General features: G+C 52.9%; 1 protein-coding gene, 1 long non-coding RNA gene and 1 pseudogene across 3 annotated transcripts in view; 1 reads left to right on the forward strand and 2 right to left on the reverse strand.

Annotated features, from left to right (window-relative positions):
• LOC101702390 (uncharacterized protein C16orf96) overlaps positions 1-6683 on the forward strand; it is a 42709-nt gene extending 36026 nt beyond the window's left edge. The window contains exons 11-16 of the long non-coding RNA XR_015447881.1: positions 681-743; positions 2317-2409; positions 3307-3484; positions 3670-3772; positions 5540-5620; positions 6466-6683. This is a non-coding gene — a long non-coding RNA (uncharacterized protein C16orf96). The remainder of the gene's footprint in view (positions 1-680; positions 744-2316; positions 2410-3306; positions 3485-3669; positions 3773-5539; positions 5621-6465) is intronic.
• Positions 6684-7589: 906 nt separating this feature from the next.
• LOC101725633 (atos homolog protein A pseudogene) lies at positions 7590-15463 on the reverse strand (annotated as a pseudogene). Its single transcript, XR_015447879.1, has one exon. The product of XR_015447879.1 is annotated as an atos homolog protein A pseudogene (transcript).
• A 1875-nt stretch (positions 15464-17338) lies between these two features.
• Ubald1 (UBA like domain containing 1) lies at positions 17339-22745 on the reverse strand. The gene is made up of 3 exons (XM_004864808.4): positions 22494-22745; positions 18988-19050; positions 17339-18445 (listed from the first exon to the last, which is right to left on the reverse strand). The coding sequence occupies exons 1-3, from the start codon at positions 22611-22613 to the stop codon at positions 18095-18097; spliced, it is 534 nt and encodes a 177-aa protein (XP_004864865.1). The 5' UTR covers positions 22614-22745; the 3' UTR covers positions 17339-18094.
• Between the last annotated feature and the right edge of the window lie 631 nt (positions 22746-23376).

Here is a 23376-nt window from a genome sequence, read left to right on the forward strand (position 1 = left end):
AGACCTGGGGCCAGGGGCTGGGGTAGGACTGAGAGTGCAGAGGGGCCGGAGGAGCCACTCGAGCCTAAGTGGGTGAGGGCAGCCTTCTCATAGCAAACGAGGAAATTGAGCTCAGAGAGGGAAGGAATGTGCAGTGCCACACGGGGCCTGGGCAAATCCAGTGCCTGAACCAGGGCTCTTGACCCCCACCCACTCAGGCAGACAGGGTTCCCCCCTCACATTTCACATGACCCCCGCCCCAGAAGAGGGCTTTTTCTCCTTTTTTTATCTTTCCCCTTTTCTTCCTCTTCCTTTCCCATCTCTTCCCTTCCCTCCCTTTCCCCTTGCCTTCCCTTCTTTCCTTCACTACTGTACTGGGGGTTGAATCTAGGGCCTTCCACTAAGCTACATCCCCAGCCCTATTTATTTTTTATTTTGAAACACAGTCTCAGTAGTCCGTTAAATTGCCCAGGCTGGGCTTGAATTTACGACCCTCCTGCTTCAGCTTCCCAGAGTGCTGGGATTACAGGTGTCCCCCACCACCGGAAGGCCGGGGATGGGGTGGGGAGAAAGCACACGAACTCGGATGTCCTTGCCCTTGCGCCGAGGACGGGGACAACAGGGCCCGCAGAGCCCAGCGCAGAGCGCCTGCAGCCTCCTCCTGCACCCGCCCGCTGAGCGCTGGCTGCCTTGTGTTTCAGGCGGCTGTTTGAGCGAGTGAAGTGCATCTCCTGCGACCGGCGGATGGAGATCATGACTGGCCCGTGAGTACCGCCGCCAGGGGGCGTCCAGCCGCGCTCCCGGGTTTGAGCGGTTCGGTGGACCCAGGTGTCCTTCGCCTGCGTGAGCCGTTCTGTAGCTGTCGAGTGTATGCACTGTGTGCACTGTTCTACAGTCGTCATGTGCAGTCCTTAGGCGTCACTCTGTACAAACCCTGCTTTCCGTCCTACCACTGAGGGCCAGCGCCCGTGGGGGGAGCACTGTCTTTTTTTCTATCACTGACCCTTTCTAGGGCTGTGTACCAAGCATAAGTCAATTTAAAAAACAAAAACAAAACAAAACACAGAAGGAATCCTTGTAGGGAAAGCAGACCTTTATTGTACTTTTTTGCACTTACTTTGATAAAAGCCTGATCATATTTTAAATTTGAGAGGAAATTGGGCCGGGGATTTAGCTCAGTGGTTTCGCCGCCTGCTGCATAAGCTCAAGGACCCAAGTTCGATCCCCGGTACCAAAAAAAAAAAAAAAAGAGAGAGGAAATTCATATTGCACACAAGAACTATTTATAATGAACAATTCAGTGGTGTTTAGTACATTTACAGTGTTCTACAAGTGTTGCCCCTGTTTAATTCCAGAGCCCTATTTAGACCCCCAGATGGAAATCTCAGACCCATTAGTAATCATTCCCCATTGCCAGCTCCCCTCTTGCCCTTTGCAGCTAGGAATCTGTTTTCTTTCCCTATGGATTTGCCTTTTCTGGATGTTTCCTGTAATGGAATCATATAATATGTGGCTGGGGATTTAGCTCAGTGGTTTCGCTGCCTGCTGTGCAAGCGCGAGGACCAGAGTTCGATCCCCGGTACCAAAAAAATAATAATAATAATATGTGGCCTTTTGAATCTGGCTTTTTCCACTTAGCATAATGTTTATTTGGTTCCTCCATGCTGTAGCATGAATCCTTTCTATGGTTAAATAATATTCCACTGTGTGAACAGAGAGCTGATTGGCTGATGGAAATTTGGGTTTCTACGTTTTAATCATTGTACTTAGTGCAGCTACAAACATTTGTGGGCATATTTTTGAACACCTGGTTTCAGTTCTTTTGGTTACAAACCTAAGAGTGGAAGTGCTCGGTGATATGGTAACACTGGTCAGCTTTTTGGTGAGCTGCCACACAATAATTTGTCCTGAGTCCCAGGACCTTGCAGAGCCTCTGTTGTGCTTGCCTAGCCCTAGGACCCATGAGACTTCTTCCTGCTGGCTGCCAGTTCACATTCATGGAGGAGCTATGGAGCTTCAGCCAGTGTCTCCCCACCCTCCCTCTGTGCAGCCCTGGCGGCCACCAATCTGCAACCTGTTTCTAGAACTTCATTACTTTGATTTTTACTTTTACAATCAGAATGATTAGTTTATTTGGTCTTACTCTGATTATCAGAGCTCCTCAAGCCCTCACACTGTGGCCCCACGCAGGAGAGAAGGCCACATTTGAGGGTGGGCTTATCCAGGTCTGCACTTCCTTCCTCCTGCTGGGAAGGCTTCCCAGAGGTATGGGGAAGCTGGGGCCCTCTGCTGGCCACTGCATCTCCCACAGCCCTGGCCACCTCCTGTCCTCCACAGACAGCTGATCACCATCCGCAGAGCCCACCTGTTGTCAAGACTGCGGCCAGCCAGTGCCAACAGCTATGAGTACCTGCAGCAGCAGTAGATGAGGTGAGGCCCAGGAACCAACATATCCTCTAGTGACAGGAGCCAAGCACTGCATGTCCCAGTCCCAAACATTGTCCACTGTCTGCAAAGGAGCCCTTCTGAGAGGTGGCTAGGGTACCAGAGAAGCAAAAGAGCTGTCCATAGATTGGGCATCTAGTGTGGGCCAAGAACTATTAGATGCTTCCAATGGGAGGGCTATTCATTAAACCTCACAACCCCCTGTATGCCAGGATTAGTATGCCTGTTTTCTGGTGGAAAAGTAATGATCGAGGGCCTTTGGGGAGCCTTTTTTGTGACTTGGAAGGCACAATGCTAAGTATTTGCCCTCTGAGTCTTTGCAGCTTCTCTTTGAGGTATATTCCATGGTCATCCCATTTTGCAGTTGAAGATACTGAGGCTTAGAGAGCTTATATGGCCTGCCCCAAATCATGCCTAATAAATAAGTGGCAGGACTCACATCCAAACTTGCAAGTTTCTCCTACTTAGCTGGTTCCCTGGGTTCCAGCTCCACCCCTAACCTCCTGACATCCTTGGTTCCAGGGCTTCTTCCAGAACCCAGCCCTGTGGAACGTGGGCCAGGGTTAGGGGGTGAACAGCTAACTGTTAATCACAGTCACGCAAAAAGGAGGGACTTAGGGCCTTGTGCTGAGCTCAGGAGAATTAGAGCAGATGCTTGGTGGCCCAGACTAGGGTTCCAGGTGTGGTCAGGTCTGGGGGAAGGCAGGTCTTGTTTTACTCCTCTCCCCAGCTGTGCATGTTGCCATCCACCCAACAGGCCCCAGGTCCTGCAGGTCATTTTGTCACCTACACCCTGCAATATTGGCCAGGGCTTGCCCTGTTCTGGGGTTCCTTTGAGGCAGAGAGGTCTCCAGGTGGCTGCTGACCCTCTTCCCTGCTCAGGGAACATCAGCAGCTGCAGTTTCAGGATCTCAGCATCCCAGAAGAGCGCTTCAAGCCCCTGGGGTCCCACCAGGACTGGAGTGATGGCCCCCGAAATGATGCCAGCCTCAAGCTCAAGTCATGCAACCTGTCAACTCTTTATCCTTATGGGGATCCCCAAGTGATAGACTATGACACTGTGAGTCTGGCCATGGCCTCCTCCATGGAATGTAGACATCAGCATGCCCCGGTCCAAGGTGTGGGACTAGTCCTTGAGCTGTGGGTGTGTCTGGAAGGCTATGCTCTGGCTTTTAGGCCTTTCCATGCACTAGTGAGGGGATGGTGGAGTGGAAGCCCTGACATGGGACCCAGACTATCCAACAGGCTGAGGTGGACATCCTGGGAGTGGATGGGATCCTGTACAAAGGCCGAATGAACAACCAGACTGGGACTCAACCCTTGGCCACTGGGAAGAAAGAGCCAGCAGGTGAGGAGAATTGAACCTGGCCACCAGTACCCTAGGTCCTGGTTCTGCTGGGTAGGGTGAAGGGTTGCAGGCAGGGCTCAGGGCTGGTGCCATCTCTGACCGGGAGACCGTCACACAATGACTCACAAAAATAGGGTCCACACTTGTGCCACGTACCTTACCTGGCACCTGGAGACAGTGGGTTATAATGTGCTCCTGAGGGGGCAGATTGTAAGCAGATGACAGAAGGCAAGAATCCATGGTTATAGAGAGAAACAGCTGACATCCAGGGAAGTCCTAGTAATGGGGTAGCTGGTCTGTGACAAGGGCATAGCCCCAGGAGGGCACTGGGCTAGTGATGAGAATTGTGCCAAGGGCTACAGTCCATAGGAGAGGGACTGGACACTACTGTGATGAAGAGGGGGAAAGAATTACTTGGTGAATAGATCAAGAGGAAGGAGCGTGGTCTAGGTAGAGAGGTGAGCAGGTATAAAGGCCTTATGGTGGGTGGAAGCCATGCACAGGTAGAATTTGGAGGGGATGAGCCCATCTGGGTGCAAAGACTAGGATGGGGTGATAAAGAGAAGATACATATAGGACATAGGTCTCAGGATCTGATTCTGGGGCCCCAGGATGCTAGATTATATCACTGAGGCTCACAGTTTAGGAAGGCAAGGTGACATACCCCTTTGGAGTGTTTCCCCCCTGGAAAGAAGTCTAAATCTTGTCCCTGGATGAGAGCCAGGGAGACTCCCTCATGAAGAGTGGTCCAGGAGCCACAATGGGCTATCCCACTGACTAGAGGACTAAATCCTAGTCACATAAGAAAGGAAAAGGAATTGTCCTCCTGGTGTGCTGGACAAAGGCACACCAGCCTACCACAGCAAACAGCAGCTTATTCTATCACTTCTGGAGGCCAGAAGTCCAAAATCAAGGTGGCAGCAGGGCCATCTTGCTTTCCAAAGGCTCTTGTAGAGGATCCAGGTTGTGTGGTTCCAGGCATTCTTTGGCAATGACCATATCATTCCAGTTTCTGCCTGTGTTTTCACACAGCTTCCTCCATGTGTCCCCTCCTCTTCTGTCTCTTATAAGGACACTTGTCATGGATTTAAGTTCAGTGTAACCCAGGATAATCTCATTTCACCATCTTTAATTACAACTTCAGGATCTTTTCTCTAGAATAAGTCACACCCACAGGTTCCAGGGGACATATCTTTTTGGAGACCACCATGCAACCCACCACAGGTCCCACCCTATTTCTAGGAGGGTAGGACATCATCTCTTCTGACCTTTGCCCAGGCAGTATGTGGCTGCTCTAGGCCCACTACTGTGGACCTAATGGGAGAGAGTTGGGCCGGGCTTCAGGGGTCACCATGTAAGGCAGCAACACAGGCTAATGTTTAATGAGCCTTGACTTTGTGCCAAGGCCTCCCCACCTCCTCTTTCCCACAGCAACCTGGTGAGGCTGTTCATGAGCACCCAGGGGAGGGTCTGCTTGCTGGGAGGGCACTCTCAGCAAGGGGCAGGGCAGATGGAGTTTACCAAAGGACACCCCAGTCCTTGTCAGGTTTCCCCAAGGTTGTCACCATTGAAAGTATGGCTTTTCCTCAAGTTGTCATTCATTCCCAAGACCCAGATAGCAAACAAGAACATGCATAGAGGTAGCCTCAATAGCTTTACCTTGCTCGCTTTGAGGGTGTGGCAGAGTGGGCCTAGAAACAGGGCCGATCCCACCAGATTGAAAAGTCTGGCCTCAGCCCCCACCTGTTCTGTTTTTTTTTTCCTTAGCTGTGAAGATTCCGTGTCCCCCAGGTCAAAATCTGTGTGACCATGTGCACTCTAGTGCCTTAGTTGGTGCCATCTACCCCCGTGAGTACCTGTCCTCAGCCCCCTTGCCCACCCTGGTCCCTCCTAGTCCCAGCCCACTCCCCTCACCCTTCAGCCTGGGGGCTTGTTCATGTCCCACCTCAGCCACCTCTCACACCTGTTCTGTCCACATCCTAGCAGCCACTTGCCCACTTGCACTGTACCAGGGTTCTGGGGTGATCCCTGAAGTAGCTCCTACTCAGCACCCTGCTTCATGGCCAGGAAAGTGGCCCAGAGCCTCAGCTGTCCAGGCTCCTGCTTCACCTGCAGGGTTGCTTCCTGGTCCCAGGCACCGACCCAGAAGCCCAGGCCGGGTGTCTATCCCCAAGTAGCCACCCAGCTACGAGGGTGAGACAAAGGAGCTCTCTTACTTCTCTTGGCAAGGGGCTCCAGAATCCATGCTAGGAGGATCTGAGCCCCTGAATTTCCCTGATGTGAACTACCAGGTGTCAGGCATTTAGGGGCACTTTTTGGTTTATAGAGCACTTTCTCCCTCTGGTCGCTTCTGATCCTTAACCCAACTCAAAGAAGTTAGTCCATTCCAAAGATGAGGGAGCTGGGATGAGCAACCTGAGCCCCAAACCCCAAGCTATGTGTCCTCCCAGGTGCTCTGCTTCACTTTGGCATCCATTTATGGAGTCATAATTCTTGCCCCCCCGCCCCGAAGTTTAGGGTTCCCAGAGCCAGGAGGAGCATGGTCACCAGCCCTAACGTGGCCCACAGCCCTAACATGGCCCACAAAGCACCTCCAGTCTTGGTCTTCTCTTCCTCCAACAAGGAGGAACCCATCAGGCCAGCAGCCTCTGGGAACATCTTGAGATATAACACAGGTTTCTCCCTCCCTCCAGCCCTGGGCTCTTGCACCAGCATCACCTCAACTGCCTCAGGCACTCCCACCATCCCCTTGGCTCGGCTACCATCTCTGCTGCCCCTGACGCTGCTGCCAGCACTCATCCCATCCCCAAGGGACCCACAGCAGGCCTCAGAGTTCACTAGGCACTTAAGATCTCCACACCTTGAATCCCGAGCCAGCACACGGCCTATGGAGGAGCCCACCAACCTGTGAGCCCCACCCCTTCCCCCCTACCAGGTCCCCTCCACGTCCCTGAGGCCATATGACTGGCCCAGGAAATGAGGCAGGGACCCTGGACATAGGGGAAAGGTCTGCATCATATAGGAAGGACCCCATGTTGACCCAGCAGTTGTTTTAACTCTGTGTGTATAAAAAACAACATAATTCTTATTGACATTTCCATGGAGAACATAGCTCTCAAGTGCATTTTCCACTGAGCCAGTGAAATTCCTTGACCAATTTTTAATACAACAGAGTGGCTTTAAAACCATTCCTCTCCTTTTGATTTTGCTTCAACAATGTCATCAGAATCAGTTCCCACTATAGCTCCTGCCTCTGTGCCTCTTACCTGGGGGCCATTATTTCTACTAAGACCAGTTTTCCCATGGCAACCAAATTTCACTTTTTGTTTTGTGTTGGTTGTTTCTACCGGTAATTATTCTTGTGAATTGGATTGTTCCTATCTCTTTCTTGGCTGACCCACAAGGAAACCGGTACAGTGCCTCTTGAGTATTCTAGGATTGTGGGGTTCCTTCCACCAGTTTCTCCTGCTTTTTTTTTTTTTTTTTAGTTTTTTGGCATATATTTACAATATAAATACTAATTTGTTTTCAAAGTACATATTACTTTTAACAATTTCAGAAAATTATCTAGCATGGGACAGCAGTTTAATGTAGCCTCTCAAGTAGTGATTAAGGAAAATAGAATGTCTGAGGACGGGGAGCCTGACGGGAATCAGAGTGGCAAGACAGTTGGTCAGAGCTCGAGTCCAGCCCACGCCCCGTGTGCCATAGAAAAAGGATGCATGCTTGCATAGTGCACTAGCCGCAGAAAAGCTCAACAGTTCATTGTCATTCTCAACAGTTTAAATGAATAGCATTTAGAACACATCACACAAAATTAAAGACTTGTGCATATATTTCAGATTCCAACATTAATGTAAAAAATACATAGTATGATTTCACATAAGATTTGTGTTACATTAGAACACTACAGACAAACATCACTTGAGTATTAAGGAAAACATTAAATATTAAATAACAAATGAAATGTGTAAACACTAACTACAGGGCCTTTGCTATTGCAACGTGTCCAGTGAAGTGGTTTCCACAGTACAAAGGGGCCAGGATGAGAGCGCTTTCTGCTTTCCATCTATGTGGGTTCGGGGCCTCCTCGCCCACCGGGAGCCTTCAGTGAAACTGGTCCAGGGTGGTGGGAGAGGAGCCACTCTCCTGACTGCTCTTTGGTGCCCGCCACTCTATGCGAATCTACCTCAAACCCGGGCACTGAGCAAACACTCCAGCGTGTCACTGCTGGTCAGCATCGTGGTGAGAACTGAGGGTTTGTTGGCAACTCCATGTATGATTTGCGTTCCTATGCAGCACCCCTATCGACCTCCATGGACTTTCTGGAGAACAGGAGCCGCACGTCCCTGTGGAGGTAGATCTTTCCAGATCTGGAGCTCTGGAACCTCAGGTGGATGAGGTAGCGTAACAAGCGCTCTTCCGTGTGCCGGACGCTGTCCTTGCCGACGCTTCTCCGGGCCTCGGGCCTCACAGGCACAGAGAAGGTCCTTTGCCGTAGGAATGTCTGGTGGTTGGCCGGCATGTCCCGCAAGTCATACATCACAACAAACATCTTCACCACAGTCTTATTGGGATTGAATAAGGTCACTTGTATTGTTCCTGAAGGAGGTACTCGATAACCCCTTTTACCAAGGGCCTCTAAAGTAATCACACCCATATAAGGAGAGGGGGTGTTGTCATCAGAAACACTGTAGAAGGACACCTCCACCGGGAGGGTCAGGTGGGTGGGGCAGAACACACCGCTGGCCCCTACCTCGGCAGTAAAGCCGTCAACCACCCCAGGGGGGTCCAAATGGAAGTTCAGAACGGACTCCTCAAAATTTCCTAGGAGACTAAGACTTGTTATAGGTGGAGCGCTAGAACTCAAAAAAGGTTTTTCGTGAATATTTGGATCATTTTCAATGTTTAAACACGGTTGAGGGCTTCTAGATGATAAGCTTTTCAGATGTAGTAATGAAGAATCCAGATCAAAGCAACCTGACTATGCTTTTCTCTGAGGAACAGGACTTGAAAGAAGAGGCAATCCAGTTCGGGGATGAAAGGCTTGGGTTGAAGTTCTGTCCAGGGAATGAAAGTTAGGCTTTTGCCAGATACTTGAGTGTTTCAGTGCGGTCCTCAATATCTTTGTATTTTTCAGTTGATCACAAGTAGATATACAGTCTTTTATACTCTTTCTCTGAGAACAGTTTTGAGATTTTTCAGCCACTGAATCTTTCTTGTCCTCATTTTTTAATTGGTCTGATTTTTTTGCATTTGAAACCTTCGTTATCTTTACTGAGATAATTTTCTATGCTATTAACTTGAGTGTTTTGCTTATATGTCTTCAGCTTTTTTGAGTCTTTATTTGAGCAATTATTTTCATACCTGTTCAAATATTCAGGCATTTCCAACATATTAACTTTCATATTTGAGTCAATTTGTTTTGAGTTATTAAACTGGAGATTATCAAAAGATTCGGAATTACAGTGGTCACTGTTTATTATTTTCCCTTTACACTTATTCACGAAGATCTTGTTGTCAATACTGTTGCAATCTGAATACTGCTTCTCAATTCCAGTGCTGCCTTCTTGCTTCTTCAATTGTGACTCCTCGAGTGTATTTTCCAATCTGCTGATCAAGCCTACATCACTGTCACTGCACTGGGACACGTGTGAGGAAGCCAACAGAGCAGTGGCTCTGTCCCGTGTTTCTGGACACCCGCTCTGGACCCCGTCACGGGGACTGTGCTGGTGCCGAGTCTGCACTTGGGGTTCCATGGAGGACTTTTCTCTACTGCTGCATCTGAAAGAACTACAAGCCTTGTCAGGTAGTAAGCTTTTCCCATCAGTGCTGTCTCCCAACAAGGATGGTTTTGAAGGAGGAAGGGAAGCAGAGCCACCATTCCCGTTCTTCCACAAGTGCTTGTCATCACAGGAACTCTGGAACACTTTGGAAGGAAGGCTGCTGGAGTCGTGCAGATGGAAGGTGGGCCAGGGAGCGTGGGGTGCTGCGGGGTCAATGTGCTCCAGGTGGTGTGCGATCCTGGCGATCACATCCTGCCGCTCCTACAGTAAGGAGCCTATCAGAGGGCTCGCCTCTCCAGCACCATGGTGAGGGTGCAGACCACCAGAGATGCGAGGCCCGCTTCTCAGAGGGTCCGGTTTCCCTCGAGTTTTTCCCTCGCTAGTGTCTTCTATGGGAGTGAACTGTGGACCACCAAAAGAAATGGAGAACGCATCTTTACATTTTCTCACATCGTCCCTCTTTGTGTGAAGCCTGGCACAGTTTCGGATGCGGGGCACTGGACTCTTGAGTGGCGAATGGGTGTGTGGAAACATGGGAAGTGCTTGGGTCACAGTGAATCAGGTGCTGAAACGATTCTTGCAATGACTTCTTGTCGACCCTGGATTAAGGAGTTTATCAGAGGGTTTGTCTCACCAGTTGGCTGCCTGGAGCTCTGGTGGCTGGAGACACCTGAATCCACCACTGAAAGTGATTTCCAAGTTCTCATGGACGTTTCATGTGGCTTCATATCTCCTAGGCCACTCGAGCCCAGAAGACTGGCCCGAGATGTACCGTAAGGGGACTTCCTGCCCGAGGCCAGATGGGGCCCACCGTTTCTGGTGGCTGCAGTGTGCTCAGGAGTGGGGCCGCTTCTTACATGCCGCACACTCTCAGGCCCCGCAGTCCACGCCTGTCTGCTGCACAGGCGCTGTGAGCCGTTCGGACTGCACTGCTCTGCTTCAGTGGGACTGCAGTGCTGACAGGCTTTTCGCTCGTGGTTTTGAATCCTGTCCTCATAAACGCCAAGATTCATGTGAATGCTACAGCACAGGACTGGGTAATTAGACTGTTGGGGCAGGGAATGAATGCTGACTTTCAAGGCCATACTGTGAGAAACGTTGGGGACAGGAAACACGTGCTCAACTGGAGTCTAGGGGAAGCGCCACTGCAGGTCTGCCGTCAGCGGCACTGATCCTGTACAGGATGTTTTGTGGGACAGCACCGTGAGAGACACTCAGCCAAGCACTTAACTGGGAAAAGAACACGAACGAGCGCACAGCCAGCAGGAGAGTCTTCTCCTCAACAAACCGACCGCCATTCTGCTGAGGCACCGGCTCCAGGATCCATCTCTCCAGCAGCAGGGCATCCTGCTTGACGGCAGGGTCATTCAGGTTGGTCCCTTCGGTGCTGGGGCTGTTGTCGCTGTAGCAGCAGTCCGGGAGCAGCATCACCTCCACCGTGACCGGAAGGTTGCTCTTCCACAGCAGAGTGACCTCAGACCTGGTGCGTCTGGCTTGGCGACACTGGGCCAGCTTGTAGCTGCACTCGTGTCAGGTGGTGGCTGGGAGGCAGGACTGTGCCGGGGGGCAATGGAGGCTCTCCGTACGCCCCTTCACGGAGCATTCTGGTGTCCGTCCTTCTGTTATTAGCAAGGCCAGAGAGACCAGGAACTCCTCTGAATCGTACTCAAAATACTCATCCAGAGCATCTTGCTCGGGCTTCATGTTCGCGTCCAGGCTGCACCTGCACTGTGATGCTCACGTGGGCGCCCTCCACGGCTCGCCGCAGCCCTGCTCTGGGTCCTGAGCGCTGTGTGCCCGCCCCACAGCCGTGCCCACTCAGGAGAGGAGCCTGGGCCCAGAGAGCTCACCGGCCGCCGTCGCGGGCCGCCCCGCCAGAGGCCTTCTCCTGCTTTTAGCCCACACATTTGGTGGTGAAAAGAGCATACCAGGAGGTCACAAAGTCTCAAGTCTCATTCTGCCAGTTTAGCAATCACTCTTTTGGGGGGGGGGGGTGTACCGGGGATCGAACTCAGGTTTTTGCGCTTGCGCAGCAGGAGGCGAAACCACTGAGCTAAATCCCCGGCCCCTAGCAATCACTCTTGTAACGTAAAGCAGATGGCTCACCCCATGCCCACCTCCCCTAGGGTCGTGGGCTGGCTTTATCCCTTCCCCTTCTGGTTACCTGTCCCTTCCTCTTGTCAATCTCCCTACCTCCTGCTTTTCTCACTCCCTCGCTGTTGAGTCCTGCCCTTTCTCCTTTTTCTACCGTGGATAGTTCTGTGCCATTTCAGAGATGAAACAGCTCCCCTCTACAGGTTTGGTGCAGGACCTACCCCCTCAGGCTCACTAGATAATGGGGTGAGTCAGGGAGTTGATGGCTGGAGGCAAAAGCTGTCCAGGAATGAGCTGGAGAAGGGAGGACTCTGGGCAGGGACTAGGAGTGCCCCGCCAGGGGCAGGTGTGGAGGAGGAACCCCTGGCCTGGAGGCTATTGTGCCTGGGGATACTGTGTGGCGGCTCTTTCCTAACGATTGCCACGGCCTCCCATCCCCTTTATGTCTATGATTGTTTTGGTTGTTTGCTTTTGGACTGTGGTACTGCGGATTGAACCCAGAGCCTTTGCACTGAGCTATATCCCTACTCCATTTTTATATTTTATTTTGAGACAGGTTTTTACTAAGTTGCTAAGTTGCTCAGGCTTTGCTCAAACTTGTGATATTCTTTTTTTTTTTTTGGTACTGGGGATCGAACTTGGGTCCTTGCGCTTGCAGGACAGGCGGCAGCACCACTGAGCTAAATCCCTGGCCTTTTTTTTTGGTATGGGGGTGGGGGGATTGAACCCAGGACCTTGTGCTTTCAAGGCAGGCATGGGAGCTACTGAGCCAAATCCCCAGCCCAAACTTGTGATATTCTTGCCTCACTCAGCCTCCCAGCTGACTGGTCTTTTCTTTCTCCAAGGACTCTGCCCAAATGAGGCCAAGCTCTTCCTGACCCAGGTGACTTCTCTCTCCATGTTGCCTTTGGCGGAGGCACTGGCTGGCATAGACTGAGCCCCTACCTCCATGTCACAGATGAGTATTTTTGGCAAATTCTGCCCAGAATAAAACCTCCCACCTGTCTGGCTGTAGATGAGGTATACTCTTCGGGGGGTGGCCTTACCCTCTCCATGTGGGTGGGTGGGACTTGCTGGTACCTCTTTTGGCTGCCAAGACTCAGCCTCCTAGCACCTATGGCCAAAACCTGTGCAGAACTCACAAGAAACCTTTCTCCTCCACCATTTTTCACATGACAGCCATGTGCCCTGGGCTGTCCCAGCTCTGTGGTGGGTAGTACAGAGGTCTTGACAGGCTGCCCAGGAGGCCACACCTGCTAGGTATTGTGCACAAGTTATCAGGGGCCTGGCTTTATTCCCTCTTCCACCTCAGCCAAGGAAGCTGTGGCTCCAGCCCGGGTCAGCTGTGGAAGTGGGGTTCCTGGAGACAGGCCATTGCCAACATGCTGGCACCCCAGGCCTCTCCTTTGTCCTCAGAGTTGGGCACCACTCTCCCTCACAGACTCGTGTGTTCTCCAACTCAGTTCCTTCAAACCCATCTTCTGGGCCCATTTCAGAGGTTTACAAACCTGAGACATCAGTGTTTGAGTTGGTTCCTGCAGCCCGGGGAGTGAGGAATGAGGGCCCCATTTGTCAGTATGTAACCTATCTGCATTCTGCAGGCCTCCTGGGTGCTTGGAAGGTAAGGACTTCAGCCAGGCATGATCCCAGAATACAGTCCTGTCCCTGGGCTAGGGGTGGGCCTGCAGGGCTTGGGGGATGATGGGAAAGCCGTACCAACCCAAGGCCCCGGGCAGCTGCCTCAGGAGCATGGGTGACCCCAGTGCAGCAGAGGAAGGTATGTGGCAACAATGGAACCCCATTTTGGAAAGTCCTTGGCCCAGCTTCCTGTATGAAAGGGGGCAACAACACCGGTCCTGGGCCATAGCTGCAAGGCCAAGCTAGACAGGGCCAGAGTGATCAATCTCTTCTTGGCTTGCCTAGGAGGAAGAGAGGTTCTTAGAACCAGGGGTCTACATTTTAAAACTGATGTGAACTGGTCTTGTGCAGTGAGGCTCTTAGGGCTGCACAAATTGGGCCAGGTAGGATGGGGAAGGAGATGCCTTCTGAAGAGCAGTGGGTCCAATCTGGAGGCACTACTGATTGGAGCAGGTACTGGAATTGGAGCTGGTGGTGGAAATGCAGGCCACAGAAGAGCCTTCTGAATGGTGACTTTCAAGGACAGTGGACTCGCCACGCACTGACCCATCACAACTAACTTCCTGTGGATTTGGGGGCTCTAGGGAGAGACGCTGCAAACATGTAACACCAGACAAGGGTTTCTCTTTTCTTACCCCTTCCCCTTGCTCATGGCTTCATCAGGATCTGCAAAAAATGCCAATATTTGCAGCTTTGTTGTTCCCCAGGACATGAGAAATGGCCCAGAAAGCAGTGCAAGATTTTGCCAACAGACTCTCAGCACCTTGTAAGGCCTTGGCCATCCTGAAGTGGCCTCCCCACAGCACCACCTCACCCCAGAAATAGTATTTTAAGTCTCATTCAAAATGTGTAACTTGCCCAAATATAACCCGTGGCTACAAACCCAGAGACTTTCCCAAATGCAGGAGTTGGAAACAGCTTTGCATCAAAAGACCCCCATCTTGGCCAACCCAGGTGGCCTCCCCACATAGGGAGGTGGATCTGAGTGAAAGGGCTCATCTGTCCTCTGCTGGGCAGGAACTGCTGTGAAATGGTCCTGCAGGGCTGCTGCCAGCCTGATTCTCTGGGCTGGCCACAGCGCATTCTCAGAGAACCTTGGTGGGTCCACTGGACAAATCCTGGTGACACTCAGTAGCCCTAGGTGTGGCCCCACATCCAACACCTTCAGGAGAACAAGCCCTTCTCTCTTTAGGGCTGTCTGGAGGAGCCCTGCCTGCCACAGGAAGCAGCTCAGCATCATGCTCTGCCCCTCCGCCCCACTGAGCAGGGCACTTACTAATGTAGTTGCTTGTGGTTAAAAGCAAAGTTCTCCCTTCAAAATCCAGCTGATTCCACAGCAACAGTTGGAAATGACCATGTAGCCAATGGAATGGAGGGGCCTGGCCTGGCAGGGGTGGGAAGGCTGTGTCCCTAGTATAATGGTCAGCTCCAGCTGCTTTGGGCCTTGAGGGAATTTGGGACATATATTCCAGTTGCCAAGATAAGTAAGAAATGGAGCTTTTCACATAAACACTCGTGATGTTAAAACGTTGGTAAACATATTTAACAAAATGTGTGACACTGTGTAAGCCACACAGCACACAGCAGGGACTTCATTTTTGCAAGCCCGTCAGAAAAGTGCCCACCCCCACAGCAGACTGGAAGGGAACAGACACCGCTTGTCACTGGGCAAGACCAGGTCTTCATTCAAAAATACTGCCATATTCTCTTTGGGAATCAGACATGAAGAGCTTGAAGGACATTCTTTTTAGCAACTTCATGGATGCAAATGGCGTTTGTTAGAGTGCAATTTTGGAAAAGTCATTTGGAGCTCTAATCCAGTGGGGAAGCAAGGCATAACCAGCTCAGAAAAGTGAAGACTTCAAAATAACAAGGCTGGTTTCCTTGTGTTGCTCAGGCAGTCCCCAAGAGGTGCCTGCAATGAAGCACAACTGGAGTGGCCTATGATTGTGGGTCTGTTTTGCTACAACTTTGGCCGTTGGCTTTTCACTCAGTTTACTCTTAAACGCATGGGTTGTCTGCAGTCTTAAATTTTGCTTCTCAGCTTCCAAGCTTGGATTACACCACACGTTTCTAGGTTCTCTCACATTTGAGTTCTAGGGCACATGGTACATTTTTGTGGGCCACCTCTGGCTCCCATGAAGTACTGGCCCACTTTTTTCTTTTGCAGTACTAGGGATTGGACCCAGGGTCTTCACACTGAGCTATATCCCCAGCCATTTTTTTTCACTTTTTGAGACAGGGTCTCATTAAGTTGCCCAGGCTGGGCTCATACTTGCCATCCTCCTGGGTCAGCCATCCAAAATGCTGGGATTACAGGCACTTGCCATCGGGCCTCTGCATCTACTGGAACACTGAATTCCCAGGCCCCAATTCCAGTTTTGCCTAGGGCTTCCAAATTGCTCCCTCCTAGGAGAGGGTTGAAACAGTTCCCACCTTGCCTGGGACACATTAAGAATCAGTCTGCAGCTGAGTGTGGTAGTGCATACCTGTAATCCCAGCTATCTGGAAGGCTGAGGAAGAGGATCTCAAGTTTGAAGCCTGCCTGTGCAACTTAATGAGCCCCGTCTCAAAAATTTAAAGGGCCAAGGGTGTAGCTCATAGGTAGACTGCTTACCTTGGCATCCACAAGGCCCTGGATTTCAGTCCCAGCACCATGGGGGAGGGGGCTCAGCCTAGGTCTTAGGACCCTTCTCTAGGGCAGCTGCCTTAGAGGTGAGCCCAAAATTTGGGTGTTTTACAAGCATTCAGGGATCCTCATACCCTGCAGGCTCAGGGATCAACTCTAGTAGCTTCCAGGCACTGTGTGCTAAGCAGCTGCCTCAGAATCTCCCGGGAGCTGTTTTATTTTTAGTAACAGCTTTGAGGTGTAACTGGCACGCCATGAAGCTCACCTTTTTGGCATAAAGTGAGTGGCTTTTAGTGTAAGCAGATAATTTGCAGTTACCTACCTGGGGAGTCTCTCACCAGATTTGACCTAGCAGGACCAGGAACCTTGGGCCTGCTGGCCTGACAGCTAGGTATGTGACCTCCAAGACTACAGACCTCTCCACTGGGGCAACTGCCCTGTTTTTGATCGCCACAACTAGGGGGTGCAACCAGACTGGATGCTGTGTGCACTCCATGGTGCACAGGACAGCACCCACTGTAGGGACAGTGATTCTGACCCAGATGTCAACAGCTCTGAGGCTGGAAAGCCCAGACCTAGAACCTTGAACGTCCTTTGTGCCTTAATGTAGGAGACCTCTAGGCCCAACTCACAGTGGCCCCCAGGACTTGGTAGGGTGGCCTCAGCTCTAACATCTCCTGTGTGAGGATGCTGGTCTGGGTCACTTTAGTACTGGTAGCAACTATAGGGTACCCAGATACTGCTGGGCACTCAAAAATTAGTGCTCCTCAGCCCCCAACCATGCAGAATCTAGACTGTGCACCATGTTGCGACAGCTAATGCTTATGGCCACCTTAGCAGTCTGCCCCGAGATGGGCTTACGCATTGACCATGCATGGCAAGTGACCCCTAGATACTTCTCTCTACAAAGCCTTTCCCTACCACTTATGGGTGTGTATGGCAATTTTCCAAGAATTTCTGTCCATTCCAGAGTAGAGAAGCTGCGGAGTGAGGGGTCAGGAGGCTGGAGACCCATTCCCTGCTATACAGGTATCCCGGGGGGAATGCAAGGGCAATAGCCACCCACTATGCTGTGTTGCTGGAGGCTGAGCTCAGAGGGTCCAAGTTATCCTATGTAATGTCTAGGAAGATGGAGGCAGTTGTTAAATGTGCTTACTCAAAACTGGGGCCAAGATCTGTCCACCTGAGCAGTGGGAGGGGTCAGGTTGTGGAGACACAGGCCAGAAAACTAATTTCATGGAAATAGTTTTTGGTGAGCAGGTGGTTTCTAGAGCACATTGTGACTGAGAAGACAGTGACAGGCAGGAACATTGTGGAGCTGAGTGATACTGGGGGTGACCTGTGCTCTGCACTCCCACCCCCAACATAGCTAGCTGGTAGCAAAGCCTAGGATGTGAGGCAAGAGACTACAGAGCCTGGTGATAGTTTGGAATTCTTTCTTCTGTTAAAACGGGGAAAGAAAAGTGGAGATCAGGTACCCCTGGGCTCTGGGGAAGGCATGCAGACAGCCCCAGCAGGCAGGCACTGGGGATGGGAAGGAAGAGTCCTGGAGTTTCCCATAAACCTTTTCTTTTGGGGAACAGCAGTGCAGGCTGACAAGGGGGGAGTGGGGCGAGGCAGGGCCCTGGGGAGAAGGGTGATGGGCATGGGGCTTGGGGCTCACTCTAACATGCAAAGTCCAGCTGCCCCATAAACTAGGTTGCTTTTTAAAGAGCGACATACATATAAATATATAGACATGGCTACACGCACACATGCGGAGAAGGCTCTGCATTCCCGAGTGTGGGGATCTAGGTTTGTCAGCTGTAGGGAGCTCCAAGTCAGTAGCCAGCCATGTCTCTGCTGGGTGACTGTCCACAGTGACCCTGAGCTAGGGCAGGGTGGGTGAGTCCTCGTGGGAAGGCTGTTTGGTCTCCAAGGTGCTGCTCACCAGGCACCCAAGCCACTTTGAGCCAAATCCGTGAGCTGGAGACCGCATGCCTTTGCTCCATGAACTTGCATGCGTGAAGCTGTGCATGTTGCCACAAGATGTATCCCTGCCTGGCTAGAGTCCATCTCTCCCCTCCAGGGCTCCAGGGCGCAAGGGTGCAAACAGAGGGGTGAAGGGGGCCCATGAAGACATCCTCTCCCCCGCCCCACGGGGTCCTGGCCTCCGGGAGGGGGGAGGGGCCTCCCTTATCTCTCTGCCTCCATGGCAGGGTGAGCCCTGGGTTCTGAAGCAGCTTGTTGAGGGGCCAGGGGTGGCCAGTCTGAAGCCGGAGAAGGGGGTGCTGGAGTCCACAGGGATGGCTGCGGCTGGTGGTGCTGTGGGCCCCCAGGGGGTGAGCCTGCAGTTGGCCAGCTGGGTGCCACAAAGCTGCCAGTGGTGGCATGGGGGAAGTGTGGAGGGGGCGATGTAGCTGTTGTGGCCATTGGGCTGCCGCTACTGCCACTGTGGAAGCTCTCTGAGGCCTTGAGACGTGAGAACATGGTGAGAGCATCAGGGAAGTTGGGGGGTGTGGCAGGGGTGTTGGCAGGAGTGCACATCTGTGGGAAAAGAAAGGAGAGAGGGAGGGGTGAGCACCTCTTTCTGGGAGGGCCCAAAGGTCCCCATTGCCTTTGAAGAAGAGACAGGTGACCCCATACCCCTCCCTCCAGACGCCACTTGAGTTTTGCCCTGGCCCAGCTGGTCCCAATGCAGGGGCTCACAGGGAAAGGCACTAAGCTGGGCTGACCCAGTTTCATTGGGTACCTGGGCTGTAGATCCACACTGCCCAGTGCAGGGCCATGAGGTTTTCCCAGCCCCCTTACTTAGCACAGCAACCCAGGAGTGCTGCCCCACTGTACAGGCAGAAGCCCAAGCTCCAAGGGCCAGTGCTACCCAGGTCCTGCTGAACCCAGGCTGCCCACCAATCACACTCCAGCAGGCCTATCTCCAGGAGGTGCAGTCGCATGTGCACTGCTCTCCACTGGAAGCCTCCCTGGGTTGGGGGGCCACTTATACACCCACCTGGCTCAGTCTCCTTCATCCCTGCCCAGAACAGAGAGCCCCCAGCGGGGCCACATATAGGTCTCCAGGGGACACTTACCATCTGGTGGTGGTGGTGGCTGTAGGGGATGTTGGTCTCCTGGAAAAAGGCGCTGAGGGCCGTCTACAGGAAGAAAGATTGTGCTTACCCTCCAGGACCCTCCCTAACCATAGTTCCCAGGCTCAAGGTGAGCTGAGGTGGCCAAGAACCAGCAGTGTACCTGTCACCACCCAAGCCTCACTATCACCCATGGAGACACCATGAAACTGGAGGCAGTAGTGGTAGTGAAGAATCTTACAAGGCTACCTGCCAGGTGACTCCTAGCTGTAGAGCCCACCCCTCACATACTTCTGACACTGTCACTGTTGCTCTGGGCAGGCAGGCAAGGCTGTAAGGCCCCTCAGTAGGCCAGATGGTCCTCAGTTTGATTCAGGATGTCCTAACCTTCCCTGTCCCTACCTAGATAGATGGTAGCAAGTCTCTACTCTTCTTTTTTTTTTTTTTTTTTGGTACTGGGGATTGAACTCGGCACCTTGCGCTTGTGAGGCAGGCGCTGGAACCACTGACCTAAATCCCTGCCCCAAGTCTCTACTCTTCTGAGTCTGTTATTCCTCTTAATTAGGGAGATCTTGAGTTCATGCCTTGAGGGAAGAGACCTGCTTCTTGGCTCTCTCTACTACACCTCTGGCTAAACACATGGCTCTGCCCTGTCTGGACCTCAGTGTCTCCATCTGTATCACAAGGATGAACAACAGTGACCTCTTCAAACCACCATGTTCCAGTTGGGAGGAGCTGGATTTAAATGGGAGGGTCTGGGTTTTATACTCACCCACCCAAACCTTCCTAGGAATGTCAAGGCGGTGAGCAGGAGGGTGGCCCTAGCACTGAAGCCAGCCAGGAACAACAGCTCGTGACAACTCCATGTTGGCCACATGACACCCTACCTTCTCCCTCTACACCATTACCCCACCAAGCAAGGTGCTGCCTCTTCAACCAGGATTCCATCAAGCAAGGGGCAATTACCACAGAAGCTGGCCTGGAATCACTTGCTTTACAGATAGGGAAACTGAGGATGGAATTCTTTGCTAGGGGTCATGAGATTAACAAAAGGCAGAAGTGAAGTTAGGATCCTGGCCTGAGATTCCAGGCATATCCCTTGGGTTGCCCCAAATGGGTGGCAGGGACTCCAGGGTGGCTTCAGGGAGCCCTCATGGGAGGTGCTGGCATTTACTGCACCTCCCTTAGGTCCCTGTGGGAAGTAAGGGAGCTGGTGGTTCTTGTGAAAGTGCTAGGGAAGGGAGGGGTCCTTAAGTGTGTGAGGGGTCCTCCAGGCACTGCCAAGTCCCTGGCTGGGACCTGAAGTCATCCCTGGTAGACCTGCTCCCTAGCTTGTGCTGCCCAGTGGACTTTGTAGTCTTCCCTTACCAACACACCCAGAAACCGAGCCCGGGTCCCAGGACTTGCCCTTGGGGTTTTTTCTTTTTTTTTTTTCTTTTTTAAACTCAAATGAATTATTTTGGGAATTTCCTGGAGACACTGTATCTGGGTGTTCCCAAATGGAATGGGAACTCAGGTATGGGGGCTGGGTCTCCAAGCATTTTCCTGGCAGCATCAGCTATGCCCCTCAGCCCAGGCTCACTTTGCAAACCCCAACCCAGGAGCCCACAGGCCACCGTGAGTTCTCCACTAAGAACATCTGCACAGCTAGACAGAGGTCCCCTCCCTCTGCAGCCTCTGCTCCCATTAACACCTGAATCTGAGAATGTGACCCAGAAATACACGAATGTGACCCGTGGAGGCTGGTTGTAAAGGGGGATGGGCTAACCATGAGGAACCCCCTCACTTCTAGGCCTAGGCCTGAGGCTTGGAGATTCACAGCCCACTTGCTCATAACCAAGTAGCCCCCATTTTACAGACAGTGAAACTGACAATCAAGGGCACAGGTGCTTGTACCCCTGGGCTGCCAGTGGCTACTAAAGCTCCCCAGTCTTCAGGGCGGTCCTGACATTCCTGTGGACAGTTTTTCCCCAGCTGCTGCATTCTTCAAAGCTATATTTTCAATTCAATCTGTGCTGAGAGACACAGCCTGGGTCTCTGACTCTGAAGGATGGGTTCAGAGTCCTGCAGGCAGGGCCCATTTCCCACTGGACACCTGCCTGCCCAGCCCAGGCAGGGAGGGAGCCCTGTATGTACAAGTGGGACTCCAGCAAACTGCCATGAATGCAGTTTTGCAAGTTTTACCACATCCAACCCAAGAGACAAACAGGGTTGATTAGGGCTGCTGGAGAGGTGGGGAACAGGGAGCTTCCTTTGGGTGGGGCTGCAGGGGGGGAGGGGGCAGAGGCCTGGCCATTTAGGCCTTAGAGGCTGACTCACCTGGCTCCCCCCAGGTCCAGGTGTGGAAACTGAGGCCTAAGAAACCAGCCTTTCCTCTGCTGCATAAAAACAGTGCAGGGACAGTACACTGAAAGTCTTAAAACTGAAGGAGTGAGCAAGGAAAGGAGAATGGATTTATCTAGATGGAAAGCCTACAGCCTTCCCAGACAATCCCAAACTGGGGACATTCTTTCTGATCCCCACCCTGCCCCGAGGAAACAGCCCTAAAGGCCCCTGGGTCCTGGTTCTCCCTGGAGGCCCCAACACTATCCCTGGCATGGCTCCCAAGGAAACCAGGTTCTGGGCTAGAGCCGGGCACAAATACTACCAGACTGGCTGAGGTTCTGACCCTACACCTATCAGGGGCACCACTATAGAGAGACTCTGGTCTTATCCCTAGATACCACCGGGGTGGTGATTTCAGGGTCTTTGAGTTGGGAAGTCAGATGGCCTCTAGGGAGCACCAACAGCTTCCGGGCACTATTACCTTACAGGTCAGCAGAGACCTAGTGGGTGGAGTGAGCGCCAGACAGGGGCAGCTCCACCTTCTGCTCAGGTGGCTTGTGCTATAGACCCACAACACCCTCAGAGCAGCCGCGAAGGTACAGGTTCCTCTCTTAGCCCAGAGGGCACCTAGACCCGCAGAACGACCCCCAGGCACACTTCTGGAACGAAGTACGCATACGCACATCTCCGCGTTGTAGTGTGGGGCTCCAGTACACTGCCCATACACTCCACGCAACTGTATACGACACAACTGTATACGCTAAACATACACCAAACATGACACCCGCGTATCTAGTACCAGACACAGCCGGGCAGAAAGCGCGTCCGCACACGTACCCACATGCCCACAACCCTCGATGTGCCCGCTGACGCCAAGCGCGGTACGTGCGTAAATAGAAACGCACATGTACATGTACGCACACGCGCGGGCCGCCCACCGGGCACACAGACCCGCGGCCGCCGGGCGGCTCCTCCCTCGGCCCGGCGCAGCCCGGCCCGGGACGTCCTCCTTCCGGCCGGCCGCCGCCCCACCCTGGGCCGTTACTCGGACAAAGGGGGGGGGGTCCCCAAGCCGGCCGCCGGGCCTCGGGAGCCGGCCTGGCCGTCGAGCGGGCGGGTGGAGCCCTCTGCCCGGCCCGGGGGGCACCCCTGGTACGTGTCCACGCCGCCTGCCCCGCGCGCACCTCGAACTGCCAGTGGGCTGCCTGCAGCAGCTGCTTCGCCTGGTCCGCAGCGCAGCCCGCCGTCAGCACGAACTGGTTGATCATGACCTGGTGCTTGAGCTCATCCATGTTCACCGACATGGCGCCGCCGCGCTGCCCGCTCCGGCCGCCTGCGCGCTCGCGCCGCGCCTCACCCGTCCACCATTAGCGAGCCGGCTCCGGCTAATACAAATATTTACCGTGCGCTCTGACTCGCCGCGCCTCGCGGCTCCAGCGGCCAGCGGGGCATGCTGGGATCTGTAGTCCGCGACGCTCCCGCCCCCGGGCAGGCTGGGAGGGCGGGTCTGGTAGCCGAACGCCTACTGAGTGCGGGGTTGATCACAGAAGTGGATGCAAATACCGGGTTTCCGGGTTTTGGGGACCCTGCAACCCCCAGAAGAGTGGGAGACCCCAGGAATTCTCGCCCAGAGCCGCTGCAGTAGGCGCCAATATATATCGTTCAGTGAACTAGGGAGCTGGCCATTCAAGGCGCTGATAAAAGTCACCGCCTCCAGAAAGGCTTCGGAGGCCCCCACAGCACACTCGTCTTGCCCTTCCCAGTGTGGCTCTCGGCCAGCTAGAAAAGAGGTGGGTCTCGAGATAAGGACGACCCCTGGGACAGGCAGACAAGGCCACTAGCTTCTGGAGTCTTGGGGTGCCCCTCCCTGGAGTACCCACTTTCCCACGCAACAGCTTGTGCCCTCTCTGCCAGAAATCCCGTCTTTGAGCGTTGGGGGCGCTAGGACCGCGAGGAGCCAGTTCCGGAGCCGCTCTAGACTTACCTTCCCAGAATGCCCCGGTTTATTTGCATCTTTCTGTCCCGGGTGACGTCAGCTGAGAGAGGCCGAGCCTCGGCCAATGTGCT

Source organism: Heterocephalus glaber, unplaced genomic scaffold (assembly GCF_053883595.1).
Source record: "Heterocephalus glaber isolate CG9 unplaced genomic scaffold, H.glaber_assembly_v1.0 deba00001781, whole genome shotgun sequence".
Taxonomy (NCBI): Eukaryota; Metazoa; Chordata; class Mammalia; order Rodentia; family Bathyergidae; genus Heterocephalus; species Heterocephalus glaber.